The sequence below is a fragment of the Lissotriton helveticus genome, chromosome 10, assembly GCF_964261635.1.
Source record: "Lissotriton helveticus chromosome 10, aLisHel1.1, whole genome shotgun sequence".
In the NCBI taxonomy this organism is placed as follows: domain Eukaryota; kingdom Metazoa; phylum Chordata; class Amphibia; order Caudata; family Salamandridae; genus Lissotriton; species Lissotriton helveticus.
In genome coordinates, this window is record NC_136071.1 from 548,118,677 (window position 1) to 548,136,909 (window position 18,233).

General features: G+C 43.1%; 1 protein-coding gene across 2 annotated transcripts in view; it reads left to right on the top strand.

Annotated features, from left to right (window-relative positions):
* The window catches only part of PARN (poly(A)-specific ribonuclease), a 637,089-nt gene that overhangs the window by 434,562 nt on the left and 184,294 nt on the right, over positions 1 to 18,233 (top strand). For both annotated transcript variants that reach the window (XM_078663093.1, XM_078663092.1), the window contains exon 20: positions 6,064 to 6,150. In XM_078663093.1, coding sequence (XP_078519219.1) covers positions 6,064 to 6,150 — 87 coding nt within the window. The remainder of the gene's footprint in view (positions 1 to 6,063; positions 6,151 to 18,233) is intronic.

Here is an 18,233-nt window from a genome sequence, read left to right on the forward strand (position 1 = left end):
CCTTTTAAATTATAGCGGTTTATTATCTAATAAATGATTCTATGCAAAGTTACAGATTAGTCATTGACCCTAAATCTTGCAGCTACAATGAAATATATTACTAAACAGGAGGGAATGAAGACACCAAACTGCCTATATCAGTCTAATTGGCCTTTTTAATATTAAATAAATACTCTGCTAAGATGGTAAAAGCAGTTTTAATATCGTGTGCTGAAGCCCAACACACGTATCTGCCTTTGGTTTGGTAGAGAGAGCATTAGGTGTCTTGTTCAGGAACCCAGCATGTCATGTTCTTCTGTTGGCATTTTCTCTGTCTATAAGCTCTCCATCACCCAGTAAACTCTTCGAACAGATGCGCAAGATGCTTAGGATGTTCTGCTCCAAATGTTATGATTATATCTCGGGAACTCATTGGTTGCAGCTCTGACACTGATGTATCCAATCAATCATCACATTTGTATAGCGCGCTACTCACCCGGAAGGGTCTCAAGGCGCTTGGGGGAAGGGGTCCGCTACTGCTTGAACAGCCAGGTCTTGAGTTGTCTCCTGAAGGCGAGATGGTCCTGGGTCAGCCGAAGGTGGATGAGGAGGGAGTTCCATGTCTTGACCGCCAGGTAGGAGAAGGATCTTCCTCCGGCGGTGGCTCTTCGGATACGTGGTACGGCGGCGAGGGCGAGGCTAGTGGAGCGTAGCGGGTGGGCGTGTAGAAGGTCAGGCGGTCGTTGAGGTACTTGGGGCCCAGGTCGTGAAGAGACTTGTGTGCGTGGGTAAGGAGCCTGAACGTGATTCTCTTGCTGACGGGGAGCCAGTGCAAGTCCCTCAGGTGGCCGGAGATGTGGCTGCGTCGGGGGATGTCCAGGATGAGTCGGGTGGAGGCGTTCTGGATGCGTTGGAGTCTTTTCTGTAGCTTGGCTGTGGTTCCGGCGTAGAGGGTGTTTCCGTAGTCCAGTCGGCTGGTGACGAGTGCATGGGTGACCGTCTTCCTGGTTTCGGTCGGGATCCATCGGAAGATCTTGCGGAGCGTGCGTAGGGTGTTGAAGCATGATGAGGAGACGGCGTTGACTTGTCTGGTCATCGAGAGGGAGGAGTCCAGGATGAAGCCCAGGTTGCGTGCGTGGTCTGTTGGCTTGGGAGTGATGCCCAGGGCGGGGGGCCACCAGGAGTCATCCCAGGCGGAGGGCGATGGTCCCAGGATGAGGACTTCCGTCTTGTCGGAGTTCAGTTTCAGGCGTCGGCGACGTCTTTCATCCCTTCGTGTAGGCTAGTTCTGGCGGTGGCGGGGTCTCTGGTGAGGGAGAGGATCAGCTGGGTGTCATCGGCGTAGGAGATAATGTTGAGGTTGTGTTGGCGTGCGATGGCTGCAAGAGGTTCCATGTAGATGTTGAAGAGGGTGGGGCTGAGTGATGATCCTTGCGGTACGCCGCAGATGACTTCGGTGGCCTCGGATCGAAACGGGGGGAGGCTGACTGTGTTCTTCCGGCGAGGAACGAGATGATCCACTCCAGTGCCTTCTCTTGGATACCGATGTTGCTGAGGCGTTGAACTAGGGTGCGGTGGCAGACAGTGTCGAACGCTGCAGAGAGGTCCAGGAGGATGAGGGCCGCTGTTTCCTCGTTGTCGAGCAGGGTTCTGATGTCGTCTGTGGCTGCGATGAGGGCGGTCTCGGTGCTGCGGTTAGCTCAGAAACCGGACTGTGAGGGGTCAAGGGATCCGTTCGTCTTGAGGAAGGCGGAGAGTTGTCTGTTGACGGTCTTCTCGATGACTTTGGCAGGAAAAGGGAGGAGTGAGATGGGGCGGAAGTTCTTGAGGTCGGTGGGGTCCGCTGTTGGTTTCTTCAGTAGGGCGCTGAGCTCGGCATGCTTCCAGCTCTCCGGGAAGGTGGCGGTGTTGAAAGAGGTGTTGATGATGTTCCGGAGTTGGGGTGCGATGGTGAAGTCGGCCTTGTTGAAGACGTGGTGGGGGCAGGGGTCGGTCGGAGATCCGGAGTGGATGGTGTTCATCGTGTGGGCTGTGTCTTCGGTGGTCACCGTGGTCCAGGTGCGGAGGGCGGCGGTGGGGGGCGTTGGTTCTACGGTTGGGTGCGTGGATGGTGCGCCGAAGCTGTTGTGGATGTCGGCGACCTTGCGGTGGAAGAACGAGGCGAGAGAGTCTCAGAGACCTTGTGAAGGAGTGAAGTCGTTGTTGCCGGTGCTGGGGTTGGAGAACTCTTTGACGATGCTGAAGAGTTCCTTGCTGTCGTTGGCGTTGTTGTCCAGTCGTTCCTTCAGTGATGTCTTCTTGGTGGTGCGGATAAGCTGGTGGTGCTTGCGGGTGGCTTGTTTGAGGGCGGTCATGTTGTCTGTGGTCTGGTCGATGAGCCAGGCCTTCTCGAGGGAGCGGCAGTTCTTCTTGGAGTCCTTGAGTTAGTCGGTGAACCAGGAGGCTTTCTTGCTTCTGGGTCTGCTGGGAGGGTTCTTCAATGGTGCGAGGTCATCGGCGCAGGCGGTCAGCCGCTGCGTGAAGTTGCGGGCTGCTTCGTTGGGGTCCGTAGTGCTGGCGGGAGGGTTCTGGCTGAGGGAGGCGGTGAGCTGCTCGGCGGTGATCTTGCTCCGGCGAGGAACCTGTTGCGGGTGGTGGTGTACCGTGGTTCTTCTGAAGCTGAAGTGTACGCAGCTGTGGTCGGTCCAGTGAAGTCCGGTGGAAGTGATGTGCTTGCTGGATGAGAAGACGGGATCAAGCGTGTGGCCGGCGTAGTGGGTGGGGGTGTTGACCAGTTGCTTGAGTCCGAGGTTGGCGAGGTTGTCCAGCAGGGCGGCGGTGTTGCGGTCCTTGTTATTCTCCAGGTGGAAGTTGAGGTCTCCTAGGAGGATGTAGTCAGCGGAGGGGAGTGCGTGCGGGCTGATGAAGTCTGTGATGTCTTCGCTGAATTGTGTGCGTGGTCCCGGGGGTCTGTAGACGAGGGTGCCTCTGAGGGTCGTCTTGGGGTCGGTGTGTATCTGGAAGTGCAGGTGTTCGGCGGCGTTGAAGGTGTCGTCGAAGTTGGTCGTGATGCGGATGGTGTTCTTGTGGACGATGGCGATGCCTCCTCTGGTCTGGTTGACGCGGTCCCTCCTGATGATCTTGTACCCGTCTGGGATGGCGATGTCGGGTGCAGAGGAGGCGTTCATCCAGGTTTCTGTGAGGAAGGCGACGTCTGGTGAGGTTGTGTCGAGCAGGTTCCAAAGTTCGATGGCGTGTCTGTGGACGGAGCGGGTGTTGAGCAGGATGCACTTGAGGTGGCTGTTGTTGGTGCTCGGCTTGGTGGGTGCGGTGCAGGTCCGGTGGCAGGTGAACTTGCAGGCTTGGCAGGTGAAGGGTCCGTGGGAGTGTCTCGGGGTGGCTCGGTGGCAGGCTCTGTTACGGTCGGGTTTGAGTGCGATGAGGGTGGCGGCGTCGTAGGTCCGTCGTGTGGGCTGGCATCGCTGTGGAGCAGGGGTCCTGGCGCTAGGCGCGGTCCAGGCGCAGACGGGCTTGCCTTTGGCGCGCCTTCGGCGCGCATAGGGCACGCCCGCTGCGCGTACGTGCGGACTCTGCCATAAATGGAGAGTGGAGGGGGCGGAGCGAGGGAGGAGCAGCTGGGTGCAGGAGCGGGGTGGCCAATGGGCGGGTAACAGAAGCTAAAAGGGGCAGGGGAGCAGCGGCGGGGAAGGGGAGAATCGGCGGGAAGGACACTAGGACGGCGAATGCAGGGGCACAGAGGGCACAGCAAAAACACAATCAGGGGTACAGAAGTTTAAACACAGCAAACAATGGAAATAACACAGCGAAATACACGATCAGGGGCACAGGCAAAGGAGACAGGAAAAAAAAAACGGCAGAACAGCAGTCCAGGCACACGGCTGTGCGAGGCAGCGGCGGAGGGGTCAGGGGTCCCGGCACTCAAGGAGGGAGCTGCGCGGTGTGTGGAGCGACCGCCCCTGCAGGCAGCATTAACTAAGTCAATAGGTCACGCCTATGCAAGAGCTATTGGCTTTTTCAATATGTTTCAGCCATCTTGTACACCTACATGGCTGCTGTTCAGCATTTCTAAAGGTTAGTGTCGTGGAGAGGCGTGTCATTAAGTGGAATGTGAAGAGTAGAGGGTAGTGTAGTTGGGTCGCGTAGAGTGATGTGCATTGGAGTGGCATAGAGTGGAGTGTTGTAGAATGCACTAGCTTAGCGTTGCAGAGTATAGTGGTGTAGAGTGGTGTAGAGTGCGGCGCCATAGAATTCAGCAGCGTATAATGCAGCATCTTAGAATACAGTGTCGTAGATTAGAGTGTTGCATCGTAGAGTGCAGTGGCTCAGAGTGGAGTGCTGCAGATTAGAGTGGCGGAGAGTGCAGTGGCGGAGAGCACAGTATGGCATAGTAGAGGGGCTTGGAGTTCAGTGGTGTAGAGTGTATTTGCATAAAGAGCACTGGTTTAGAGTCCAGTGGCACAGAGTGCAGTCTAGATTAGTGGCGTACAGTGGATTGGCGTAGAGTGCAGGGGCATAGAGTTGTGGTGCAGGGTAGAGGCAGTGGTGTAGAGTGGAGTATGTATACCATTATAGGCTACACATTTTCAATTAAAATGACCATTACATTTGCACAGACATACAGTTTTACTAATAAAGCTATACAGTTTACGTATACTTGTACAGTTCATTTAAATGTTGTGCTAGAAAGAAAACCTTTCCTACCCCCAGTATCTGGCAAGATTGTTTATATAAAGCCTCTGACTTTGAAGTCGGAGAAAGAAAAGTAAACACCAAGCTACCTCTGAAGACATAACCTCACATTTGACCTTTGTCTTTGAATGCACAGCAAATGTGACAAACTGAGAACAAGATTTACAGGCCAGTTTACAGAAAGGAGCATTCGTGGAAGAATACAAGGAGGGGTAGTGTGAAAAGTCTTTGCTCCTTGGGAGGGACAAACTTGCTCTGGACAGTCTACAACTAAAGCCAGCAAATAGAAAGCCAAAAGATGAGTTAAAAACCAGAAAGCCAATGCTAAGCAACGAATGGGATGCATTCCCAGGGATGCTTTCTGAATGTCTCCAAGATATCTTTAGCAGACCAGACATTCCATGGCTGAAAAACATATATGTGAATGTAATGGAATTTCAAAAAGGTTAACTGAAATGTCATTGGCTGCAAAGTATACTTGGACGTATCCAATCAGAATTGAAAAGAGGACAACTGGCGTTTTTTAGCTGCAAAGCATAAATTAATTAATCCAATAGAGTGGTGAAAGAAATAGGGATTAAAAGTTATTTTCGTAAATAGGCTGCAAGATGCTTGTCAAGACCATCCATAGACAAGCTGTAGTGCAATATGATAAACATGGCACTTGTCAAACCCTTAAATCTACACATGGCCCCCTGCAAAATCCGGCTTCAAGAGAAACCAATAGGAGATGATTGGATGACAATGAATGAAGAGCCCGACAAGCCTTTTATGGGCGCACTTTTCTTCTGAGATACATGAGACCTATATTATATAGCACTTTATATGCAATGCTTCAGGCCTTAGAAATACATCTTTGCTGAAGCCAGCATAAAATGAGGTGTGTGCCAAGGTGGCCTTCCACCGGAAGATTTATAATCCCCCAAGCGTCTGCATTTTGAACTAATTGAAGCATTTTGCTGAGATAGTTAGGAAGGCATAGATACAGGGAGTTACTGTCTCAAGTGGGTGATGTAAACTTTTCGGTCACTGCTAATGGTGTACAGTATATGTTCTGCACTGTAAAGGCCATCTTTATTTTATCTCAGCTATGTTTACATGTGTATAAGTTTTTTTTTTCCAGAGTTACCTGGGAAAAAATACGACACTAAATCTGTACACGCCATTCAATCTTCTTTAAATAACATTCGCAATATGACCCGTCCATACCTTGGGGGTTTATAGATTATACCTTGGGGGTTTATAGATTATACTTATTATATCACTTTCTTTCCAGGGACTGTTTTTGAGTAGTGTGAATTACACTCAAGGCTGTGTTGCACTGTATATACCATGTTTTAAGTCATGCCAGACCTTTCTTATATTTCAGAATAATTTTTTTATTTTGTTTACCAGTGCAACCAAAACGAGACCATGTTCTTCATGTTTCGTTTCCAAGAGAGTGGAAGACTAGTGATTTGTACCAACTCTTCAGTGCTTTTGGTAAGTTATGAGAATTCCCATTATGGTTTTAAAAGAATGTTGCAAGTAGTTTCAAGCTCTTACTTGAAATCTGTTCACAGATTCCAGTGCTAGTGTGATAAGTATAAGCATCTGATATCCTCCCATCTCTTAGAAGGTTGCTTTGATAATTTTTTCTCCCAGTTGACTTAGTTACTGATAGCCGTGAAGTAGTTGATTAAAAGACTTATTTTGAAACCATATTTTCAATTTTTTTTCCACAGAGGTGATGCTTTCTTGTTCTTTAACGTTGATGCTTTCTTGTTCTTTAACGTTGATGCTTTATGCAAATTTTGTAGCAATATGTAAATTACTAGAAGTAATCCATGATCTTTACAGTTTTGTCTGTGCTGCTTGATCTTTGTATGCGTTTTTACCTATGAACACATTTCCTTTATCAAACGACATTAACTAGCTGATTTTCACTGCTTTTAACTTGAGTGTTGTAGTTGTGAAATTGATAATTTCTTGAAAATTTGCATGTCAATCTTATGATTTGTAATAAGACCAATTTGCCAATTATGTTACATGACAAAGGTGCTGGTGACTGCATTTGCACAGTCTCCTGAATATGAACGTAGCAAACTTCATCTGCTTGCCTCCTTGTCTCCTCTTTTCATGTGCCTTTCATTATGGAACCACTAGCCTTTTATTCTTATGCCCTCACCCTTTTTCTTTGACACCTGTGAAGGAAGTACAACAATGTTAGTGTGAATATGATGAATTAAAAAATGATTTTGATTTGATAGTACAGGCAGCGAAACAACTGAAAATGCTATCAGGTTGGCCAGTCTGTTAGCTTAAATCTTTGACTAAATCTTGGAATTACAAATAATTAGTCATATTGGCCAGAATGAGCCTTCGCTCTTCATTTGTCCTCAAAAGCATAGCAATAGATGGTTCTTTCATGGGAAACGCACTAGCAAGTCATCTCCCAAAAGAATTAATCTTCGAAAGAAATTGGAGACTGCAAGAAGTGGAGAAAACTTTGTTAGAACTATGAAAGTATAGTCCGGACCAACAACTATCCCTACCACGTAAAAAGCTTGAATTGCCTTGCTAAGTTCAGCCAAAGAGATCAAAGTTTCAAGCTAGAGCCTAGAGTTGTAATTCACTGAGATCTGTTTTAGAAGGCTTTGAGATGGATAGGTTCAAGTGATGTCCACATATGATTTGTTTGAGAAGCATTCTAATGGTGACAAGCGGGTTACGTAGTTTTAGAACAGGAATATTGTCCTGAAATAGTAGACCATGCTCCAGTTCTGTAGTAAGAAAAATACAGTAATGATCAGCCTTGTCTCTGGCTCGAATGTCTAGTAGGATGTTGTTTAGTGTTCCCCTAATGATTGCTTCCATCCCAAACCACACTAATGGGCACATCATTGTCCGAGATAAAATCTATTGCCCCTTTGTGTAAATAATCAGGGTTGTCGATCCTAAAACAAAGTCCTGTCAAATGTCCATCTAGGAGGAAGGACGTCTTGGGCACATAATGCTTGGGATAATTCTAATGTAAGAGGATTATGATCTCCTCATATGCCTCCTTCTGATTTACTTTTGCAAAGTTTCTTCCAGGCAATTCTAGCTCCCTTGGAAGCCCAAATAAAACCATTCAATTCTCCCTGCAGTTTCCTGAACCATTCTGCTCTGAAAATTAGTTAAATTACGTTAAAGATGAAAGTGAATTTCTGGAGTATCACCATTTTTATGTTAATGCTTCCTAGAATTGTAAGGGGACAAGAACCCCTTGATAACAATGTTAATCTCTACCATGAGCCTATCAATGATTATTTGGGCTGTTTTGTCCAGATACTTTACCTAAATCCCTAGATATCTTTCCTTTTTTTCTAGGGGGCTTTCAAAAAGGGTATTCCAGGTCTTTAGTTCAGTTTTTTGCTGGTTCACTAGGTATCATGAGACCTTGCCGAAATTGTTCAACATTTGCAGAATCGCTTGAAAAGAGCTTGTAAAGTCCTGGCTATTTACATACCATCAAGTCATGTGCATGTAGGGCCACTTTTTTCACCCAATCATTATGTCTAAATGGAATAACTTCCTGTTTTTTCTTACTCTGCTTGCTAAGGGCTCAATGTACAATTGAAAAAGCAGGGCAGACAAAGGGCATTCTTGCCATGTTCCTCTTACATTTATCTGCCTTGTTTACCATTGATCAGTATTCTTACTGCTGCATCTTTGTAAATTGAGCGAATTGCCCTTAAGACTTCCTCTCCCAGATCATATTGCTTCATATAAGAAAGGCCAACTTATTCTGTCAAACGCCTTTGCGGCATCAAATATTACTATCACTAGGGGAGAATTTTATTTCATTAGCCATATCTATTGCGCCCACTAGATGGTGAGTCGGCTCATGCAGCTGTCTGCCCTTGATAAAGACCTTTTGATCAATCATTTGTCCTCCGATCACCCTCTCCGGCCTTTTCATAATAGAGCTGTATATATCTTATAATCGCTATTTAACAGCTAAATCGATCGGTACGATTCACAGCATTTGGGATCCTTATTTGGCTTTAGGATTACACTAATTGTTGCTTCCTCCCATGAACGTGGCAGGATCTGGCCTTTAGAGAAAATACCCACCAATAAACTAGTTAATAACGTGATTAGTTCATCCTTTAATACAATATAGAGCTAATTCGTTAACAAGCCATGGTCTAATGCCTTCCCTTTTTTCAGTGCTCTAATTGCCCCTTTCACTTTCTCCACGCTTATCTCTTGATTTAGGTATTGGTTTAATTAAAATTCAAGTATTCGTAAAGTGTCTTCACTGAGCCAACTCCCTGTGTGTGTTTTCAAGGCTTCTAAGTCATCTGTATAAAGATCTTGGAAAATATTTACAAAGGCCAGTTCTATTTCAGAGTCCTCTATACACTGTTTACTGGACTCTTTCATTTCTTTAATGTTTCTAGTTACTTTCCTAGCGAATAGTTTTCCACAGCCCTCGCCATACTCCAAATTAGGTGGCTAGCTCCCATTTTTCCCATATAATTTCTTCCAGATAACCTGCAAAATCGCTTCTTGCTATTTTAATTTTATTATTTAGTCTTACTTGTTCTTAAACATTACCATGATTATCTAAATCTCTTTGGATCTCTTAAATGTTCAGTTCCAATTCTCTTAATCGAACCTATTCTTCTTTGTTTGTGGGCTTTATAACCTATTACTGTCCCCCTAATAAATGCTCTATAGGTGTCCTATACTACATGTAAGGGGGTCAAGCTGTTAAAAAAAAAAGTAATAATAATAATTTCAGTTGGTTAATTATGACTTGATCCATTAGAATTGTCCTGTTTAAAGTCCACCTGATAGAGCCTAATATCTTTTCTAGATTAACTTCTAATCTTACTACTGAGTGACCTGATAGATGGTCATGGATGTGTATCATATTTTTAACTTCTTGGTATAGACTAATATCTACTAAAAAATAAATCGATCCTGTAGGCATGGCTATATTTTTTGTTATGAAAGATAAAGCCTTTATCATTACCGGCCCTTTGTCTCCAGATATCAATGAATCCAAGATCTTTCATTGGCTGACGCGCTCTCCCTTTCATCTTGGGGGAATTAACCATAGCTTTTCAGGTGGATTTATATAGGATAGTATCTAATATGTTGCAGTCTCCTCCTATCACTATGAGTTGTAACCTCGAATAGCTGGCAGTATAACTCTTGGAGGGACTCTAGGTCATCAATCATTGGTCCATACTATCGTATAAAAGTAAACCCCTCTCTGGAAATCATAACATTTGCTATTAGCCATTTTCCTCTGGGTCAGCAATTAAATCTCCCAAGATGGCCTGAGCAGAGTTTTTAATCAAAATGGCTACCCCCTTTGTGCAACATGATTGATTAGTGCGTGCAAAGTGGTTAATCCATTTTTGTGTCTCTAAAATGCTTTAAAATTGCTCTCCTAGGTTTCTCCTGTAGTAATATTATATCCCTATCTGACTGCTTTAAGTAACTCCAAAGTTTTTCTCCTCCTATTTTACACTCTAAGGCCATTCACATTACAGAGATAATCAGTAGGGAGGAGGAAAAGAGGTCCATTCAGTTCCCCGTTGTAATATTCAGATTAATCAAGAAGGAGAATGGACACTTGTAGCTTCATAACCATTGGTTATAATTGAGCACCCTCATAAACGCTATGATATTATTTGCGGTGTATATCTGTTATCCGCCCACTATCAGCGTTATGGCATAGTCATCGGGTGTCCAATTTTGTGCTATATGCCAGCCTCATCCTGAGGCAACCTCTGGTCTGGGTAGCAGTGTCTAAAGAATAGAGGACACCCCCAGAGGGAAGGTGCAAGAAAAAACAAAATAATATCCGTTTAAAAAACAATGCCTCTCCAAACGAAGCTTTAATATAAAAAGGAAAGGTAAAGTTATTAAAATGGATTTTGATACTATGGTAAATCAAGTTACTAGATCACCTCATATCTTCAAAGGAACGGTCGACATGTTTCTGCTCTTTATGGCCCCACCGGGTCTGTAGAGCATTCGTCAGGACATAACAGGTAAGTACTTACACCATTTGTGTAGTTTTCAAAAATGTGCGAATTTTCAAACACTTGACTGAACTATTACTTGATTCCTACACTAAAGGAAAAAGAAATAGAAAGAACACACACAAACATCCACATTTTGACTGAAAAACTGTACAATATAGCACTGAAAATATACTCTAATTTCAGAGAGGTAAGCAAATAAATGTAAATCACTATTTTGCATATGTGGACAGAAATAAGTAGAACGATTAGGGAGGTATAATGGGTCCTTGCTGGAAGCATTTTCAATGGCCACAAATGTCTGATGTTTCTTTATATATGTTAATTTGCAATAAGGATAACAAACATTTCGATAGTCATCATCACCTGACTTTCTCTAGGTGTTTGAACCCTCAAAATAGGAATAAAAAAGAAAACGTTAACAGACTCATGTTGGAAATCCCCTATAATAAGTCTCGACCAAAAACGAGGAATCCCTTGCTGTGTTTCATTCCTGACTTAACTGGTTATTTGTAGCGTACACATAAACTGGCCCGTGTCTATAGCATAAGTATTATTTTCGGCTGTGGTATACACCTTTGTGGCTTTTAATGTGGTGCGCGTGTAATTTCAAGGTGGACCGTAAAGGTCTCCGATACAATTACAGTGGTCTAAAAACGTGATGGAAATCTATGTACACGCTGTTGGTGGTTCATGTTACGTTTAAGGAAAAAATACCTTGCTTTCACTAGTTTTATTCGTCCTCGGGGTACTTGGGTTGTATCTAAACCCAAGCTAAAAGGGGATAGAGTAGGAAACGAGAAAACATTACAAACAATAGGTTCAGGCACGTTATTGCTATATTGGTTTTTTTAACGCTCTGCCGCCATTCTTACCCGCGTTTTGGAGATACTCCTCGTCATGTGCTGGCTCTGCCCCCGGATGTGTAGAAGACACTCCCCCTTCCTGTTTATAACACCATCTTAATAGAGAAAGGACTAGATTCATGCTTATTTTCCTTAAAGGGAACTCCGAGATTTGTGTCATTCGATAGTGTAGGAATTAAGGTATAATGACCAAGATGAGTATGTACTTATATTTTGAATTAAACACTCATTATTTGAGATGATTCTACGCTGATTCCTCATTGTATTTTACAATATTTTTATGTCATAAATAACTTCTTGTTTTCAAGTGAAGACAAGAAATGGATTGAAAATAGATAGCAAGGTTCATTAATTAATAACACAAATAATTGTCCATTAGCCCAAATAATTTTGTGCAAAGGCATTTTCGATCTTAAGTCGCAATATAGTAAAGGTTTCAGTATGAAAACAGACGAGGATTGAGAAGGTCGAAGCTTTCACCTACTTTTGTTGTTTTCACATGATTTTTTGATTGCTTGATTAAGTTGAAAGGTATATATCAATGAAAGGGGGTTCTGTATGTACTATGCCAATGATGATATCTTATTTAGTGATACAGTTCAATGAAGGTGCAGATGACAAAATTGAAATCATGTAAATTGGTGCCACAGTATATTGTCATTCAGACCTCTGAGATGTGTCTAGAGGCGATTCACCCACCTTTGTTCTTTCTCAAACAATACTTTTCTCAGCATTCCTGGTTTTGTCTATCAACATTTCCAAGACTGTCCATCTGAGTTCTTCACAGTCATGGCCTGCTTCTACAAAATGGGAGCACAGTTTGGTCGTGTTTTTCTTCATTCTTATATTGCTCTTATGCTCTCCAATTCTTAACTTCACCTTTCTACAGGTCATGCCCACATACTTTAGTTGGCATGGGCAGCTGACCAAGTACACCACATGAGTGGAGTTGCAATTGGTGTGTTGTCTTTGGATCCAAACGAACGTTTCTGTCAATTGCAATGTCTTTGTTGTGTTTGTGAGTTTACACACTACACATGTCCCGCAGGGGTAGTGTCCTGTTATAGGCATCATATTCATGTCTCTGATTTATGATGCGACTCTCCTCTTCCTCGGGCGTGTGTGTACTAGTACATCCTTTAGGTTCTTTGTCCGTTTATTTGCAAACCTAGGTTTTGGCCAATTGTATTTTCCAGATGAGATTATTTGCCAGTTCTTTTTTATCAATTTTTGTACCTCATAAGTTGCTGGGCAAAAAGTCGTCACACATTTGACTAAATCCTTAATAGGTTCTTTGTGGATAGTTTGTAAGAGGCATTCTCTTGGTTGATGTTGGGCTCGTTTGCGACATTTAGCAATGGTGGCGGTTGTGTAATCTCTAGCTTTTAATTTTTGGCTCACTTCTTGTGCTTGTTGTAGATAGCCACTGTTCTTACTACAATTACGTTTCAGCCTCAAGAACTGGCTATAAGGGAGATTGTCCCGCAGAGGTTTGGGGTGATAACTTTTTTATAAGACAAAAGGCTGTTCTTTGCAGTTGGTTTCGTGTACGTTTTGGTCTCCAGGGTGCCGTTTTCGGTAAAGATGGTCAAGTCTAGGAAATCTATTTTTGGTTGTTTGAGGTGAAGGTGAATTTAAGCCAACAGTCTCTACCATTCAGCCACTCAATGAACTGATTCAGATCTTTATCCACCTGCCAAATCAGTAGAATATCATCGATATAACGTTTCCAGTATAGGATACTGGAAACGTATGGGTTACTGTCATTGAGTACAAACTGGCTCTCAAATTGGCTCACATAGAGTTCAGCTACTGAAGGGGCAAAGGCACTGCCCATGGAAGTACCATGGCATTGTAGAAACAAATCTCCATTATATTCAAAATAGTTCTCTTTTAAGGCTAGGCGACAACATTCAAGTATAAAGTGTCTGGGGGTGTTGTGTCCAGCTTTCCATAAGCAGGAGGCCTTCCAGCATCTGTAATGTATCGTCTTGAGGAAGGCTAGTGTACAATGACTCCACGTCTAACCCTACAAGTAGCATTGTCTTAGGGTCAAAGGTTCTTCCTGTAATCTGTATCAGGAGGTCGCGAGTATCTTTCAGATATGTCAGTGTCTTTTGCACAAGGGGCTTGAGATATTAATCTGCGAACTTGGATAATGGCTCCAATATAGATCCGATACCCGAAACTATCGGGCGTCCCGGAGGTGGAAACTTATTTTTGTGTGTTTTTGGTAATGAATAAAAGAACGGTGTTCTTGGTTCTTTTGGTGTTAAAAAATCAGCCTCTTTCTTGGAGATCCACATTTTGAGTTCTGCTTCATGGATCATTGTAGCGACGGTGTTTTGTCAGTCTCAGTGGGATCTGTATCCAGTCTCTTGTTTTTACAAGAGAACCAAGAACACCGTTCTTTTATTCATTACCAAAAACACACATAAAAATATTGTAAAATACAATGAGGAATCAGCGTAGAATCATCTCAAATAATGAGTGTTTAATTCAAAATATAAGTACATACTCATCTTGGTCATTATACCTTAATTCCTACACTATCGAATGACACAAATCTCGGAGTTCCCTTTGAGAAAAATAAGCATGAATCTAGTCCTTTCTCTATTAAGATGATGTTATAAACAGGAAGGGGGAGTGTCTTCTACACATCCGGGGGCAGAGCCAGCACATGACAAGGAGTATCTCCAAAACACGGGTAAGAATGGCGTCAGAGCGTTATAAAACCAATATAGCAATAACGTGCCTGAACCTATTGTTTGTAATGTTTCCTCGTTTCCTACTCTATCCCCTTTTAGCTCTGGTTTAGATACAACCCAGGTACCCCGAGGACGAATAAAACTACTAAAAGCAAGGTATTTTTTCCTTAAACGTTACGTGAACCACCAACAGCGTGTACATAGATTTCCATCTCGTTTTTAGACCACTGTAATTGTATCGGAGACCTTTACGGTCCACCTTGAAATTACACGCGAACCCCATTAAAAGCCACGAAGGTGTATACCACAGCCGAAAATAATACTTATGCTATAGACACGGGCCAGTTTATGTGTACGCTACAAATAACCAGTTAAGTCCGGAATGAAACACAGCAAGGGATTCCTCATTTTCGGTCGAGACTTATTATAGGGGATTTCCAACATGAGTCTGTTAACGTTTTCTTTTTTATTCCTATTTTGAGGGTTCAAACACCTAGAGAAAATCAGGTGATGATGAATATCGAAATGTTTGTTATCCTTATTGCAAATTAACATATATAAAGAAACGTCAGTCATTTGTGACCATTGAAAATGCTTCCAGCAAGGACCCATTATACCTCCCTAATCGTTCTACTTATTTCTGTCCACATATGCAAAAGTGATTTACATTTATTTGCTTACCTCTCCATATATATTGTACCGTTTTTCATTCAAAATGTGGATGTTTGTGTGTGTTCTTTCTATTTCTTTTTCCTTTATTGTAGGAATCAAGTAATAGTTCAGTCAAGTGTTTGAAAATTCGCACATTTTTGAAAACTACACAAATGGTGTAAGTACTTACCTGTTATGTCCTGACGTATGCTCTACAGACCCGGTGGGGCCATAAAGAGCAGAAACATGTCGACCGTTCCTTTGAAGATATGAGTGATCTATTAACTTGATTTACCATAGTATCAAAATCCATTTTAATAACATTACCTTTCCTTTTTATATTAAAGCTTCGTTTGGAGAGGCATTGTTTTTTAAACAGATATTTTTTAGTTTTTTCTTACACCTTCCCTCTGGGGGTGTCCTCTATTCTCTAGACACTGCTACTCAGACCAGAGGTTGCCTCAGAATGAGGCTGGCATATAGCACAAAATTGGACACCCGATGACTATGCCATAACGCTGATAGTGGGCGGATAACAGATATACACCGCAAATAATATCATAGCGTTTATGAGGGTGCTCAATTATATCCAATGGGTATGAAGCTACAAGTGTCCATTCTCCTTCTTGATTAATCTGAACATTCACATTACAGGTCAGAACCCTCAGAGAGGAGCTTTTACTTGTCCGTCACTGTATTTTACTATGTTGTTGTCATGTGACCCCCCCTTTACTTCACCAATTTCTCTTGCATCTTTTTTATCGCAAATGAGGAATTCAATAAAAGAGAAAAAATCTCCAATATGCGCCCCACTCAGTGACTTCCTTCTCACTCATCTAGCTGCCAACGCCACCTCTCCTACCCTAGGGAACTCTACAAATATCCTTTTGGGTATTTCATTGTTACTATTTAAGCCCTCCTCCTTCCAGGGTCTGTCTATACTGCGCTTTCATCAGTTTTACTCTGTCTTAAACTTCCTTTAGCTCTTTAATATCGTACATTTTGTTGTTCCACATTCTCAAAATTGCAGATAGCTACAGCTGGGCAGTGAGGCTCCTAATGATCTAAGTTCTTGAATGTCCGTTCCCATTTCACATTTCTATCCTGTCATCCATTTGATATCCGATCTTATAGGGACAGTCCATGCATTTTTCTTGAAATCACCTGCTTTTAGTGCCACTGATAGGATCTATGCCTTTAAGGAGTATGATTTCAAATTGATAAATATCCTTCATGGGTATTAACTGTTCTGACTTTTTGTGAAAGTATCTCTATGGATCCTCTGTATATCTGCTTCCAATTTGTTAGGGTCGTCAGATGGGATTACCGCTTTAAATAGTTTGATCATGAAGCCTCTGAAGTCTTCTCCTTCAGCCCCTTTGGTGATGTTTAGCACTCTTACGTTTTTCCTTCTTGCATTATTTTCCAGGGATTGCACCTTATGACGTAGCTTCCCCCCCCACACCCCCCCCGTGTTCTAAAGAATTTAATCTCATCACGAATGGTTTCCATCTTTGTTTAGCTCTTCTAAGGAAGATTCCATGGTTCTCATTCTTTCCATTAAATCATTCATTTTACCATCTAGAGTGTCACAGACAGAACACATGTCTCTTTGAGACAGCGCATGCGCTGCCTGCCTGAGACATAAAAATAGGTTCAGTCGAAAGTCCACTGTTCTCACCCTGCAGTTGGCATGCTCCACTCTCAGTTCAAGGTTCATGGGTCTTTCACACACCAGATTAACTTGAGATGCTGTATCTGATCTTGTGCTGTTGAGATTTTCTTCTCCACCTCCAACACTCACTCTGTTAACTTTTGTATATGTTTTTGCTGTAATTCTGAGTGTACTCCCATTGCTCCCACAATGTAGCTTTCACAGTATCTCAATTTTCTATCTGAGTTTAGGATTCCTGCAGCCAACACCTTCCAATTTGGCAGTGGTGTTTTCTCTAATGCTGCTCTTGGCCTAGGGTGTTTACTTACTCATTCTATTCTGAGCATCAACATGTTTTTCCAGTGCTTTACTTCAGCTTATAAATGTATCCCCCTATTTGTTTAATGATTTTCCTTAAGATGACAATTCAGGAGTGAAGTAAGCCAAATCCAATGTTGGATGTAGGGTTTTGGAATAGTTAAATAGTCCCGGACCGTTGCTTCAGTTTTACCTATTTTCAGTAGTTGTGTTCCATGAAAACTCCCTAATCACCTCACTTGTTTTAGAGTGTAACATTAATGCAGAATTTCAGACCCTACTGTAATGTGTACTCCTGAAGGTTACGTTACCCTTAAAATATTGACATTTAAAGCTCCTGACCTCCTTTAAGAGGACTGGCCAGCTCTTTAACGAAAGTAAATCATTTGTGAATGTGTATCTGCTAACCTTAATCAAAGTGATATTAGAGAAACTGTTTTGCAAGAGAAATTTCTACTGGAAACCATGTTGCACATTTAAGCTGTTTAGAATTTATCAGAGGAGGGCAATAGACTTGGTTCGAAAATTAAAAAGCTTCTGCCTGCTCTGAGCTCTTCACCCACAACCCATGGTGGCCTGTGAAATGCAGAGTAGGCTCTGAACGAATGCAACAAGCCCTGAGATGGGGTTGTTGAATGATACCCCAGTTGCCACTGGGGGTGGATACCAGAGCATCAAGAACCCAGTGAATCGCCACCAGTCACAATATTGTCATCAGGACTTGCCGTGACTAGACATGTGGCAGTATTTTTTGTTCACAACTCTTTTGAAAATAAGTCCTTGGATGCCAGGCCCGATTGCCTGGACTAGAAGCAAAAACGCATAGCTCATCTAAGAAAGAGAGGCAAAAATGCAAGTAGTATGTGGAAAACTTAAGGATCAACTTAGAAGAAAGGAGTAATTTTATGTTTTCGGCAAAGACTGCCGTCTGGGAATTGGTGTATAGTTACCTGGGAGCAGAGATATAGTTTCCTGGCCCCTGCACATTCAGATAGTCAACTCTGCTTTCGCTTTATTCACTGTTTGGAATTGCGCTTAATGCAAAGCTGACCATGACTAGAATTCTAACTCAGTTTAATGATTTGCCACTAAAACAGTTTGCTATCTAAGGGACTCATTTTTAGGTTTCGCCTGGGGCACGGAGCTCAAGCTCCGCCCCCAGGAGAAATCTTTAGTTTTCAGTATGGGGGACTTGAATACGCCCTCTGTTCCATTGGCTAGCTCCATAAATGGAGGCTAGCCATTGGAACAGAGATCTGTCCGTCATGGCCGGACCAGATTCGTGGGCGTTCCTGCATTTTTTTCCCCCTCCACCCTTTTTGCATCGTCATTGGGCGGTGGG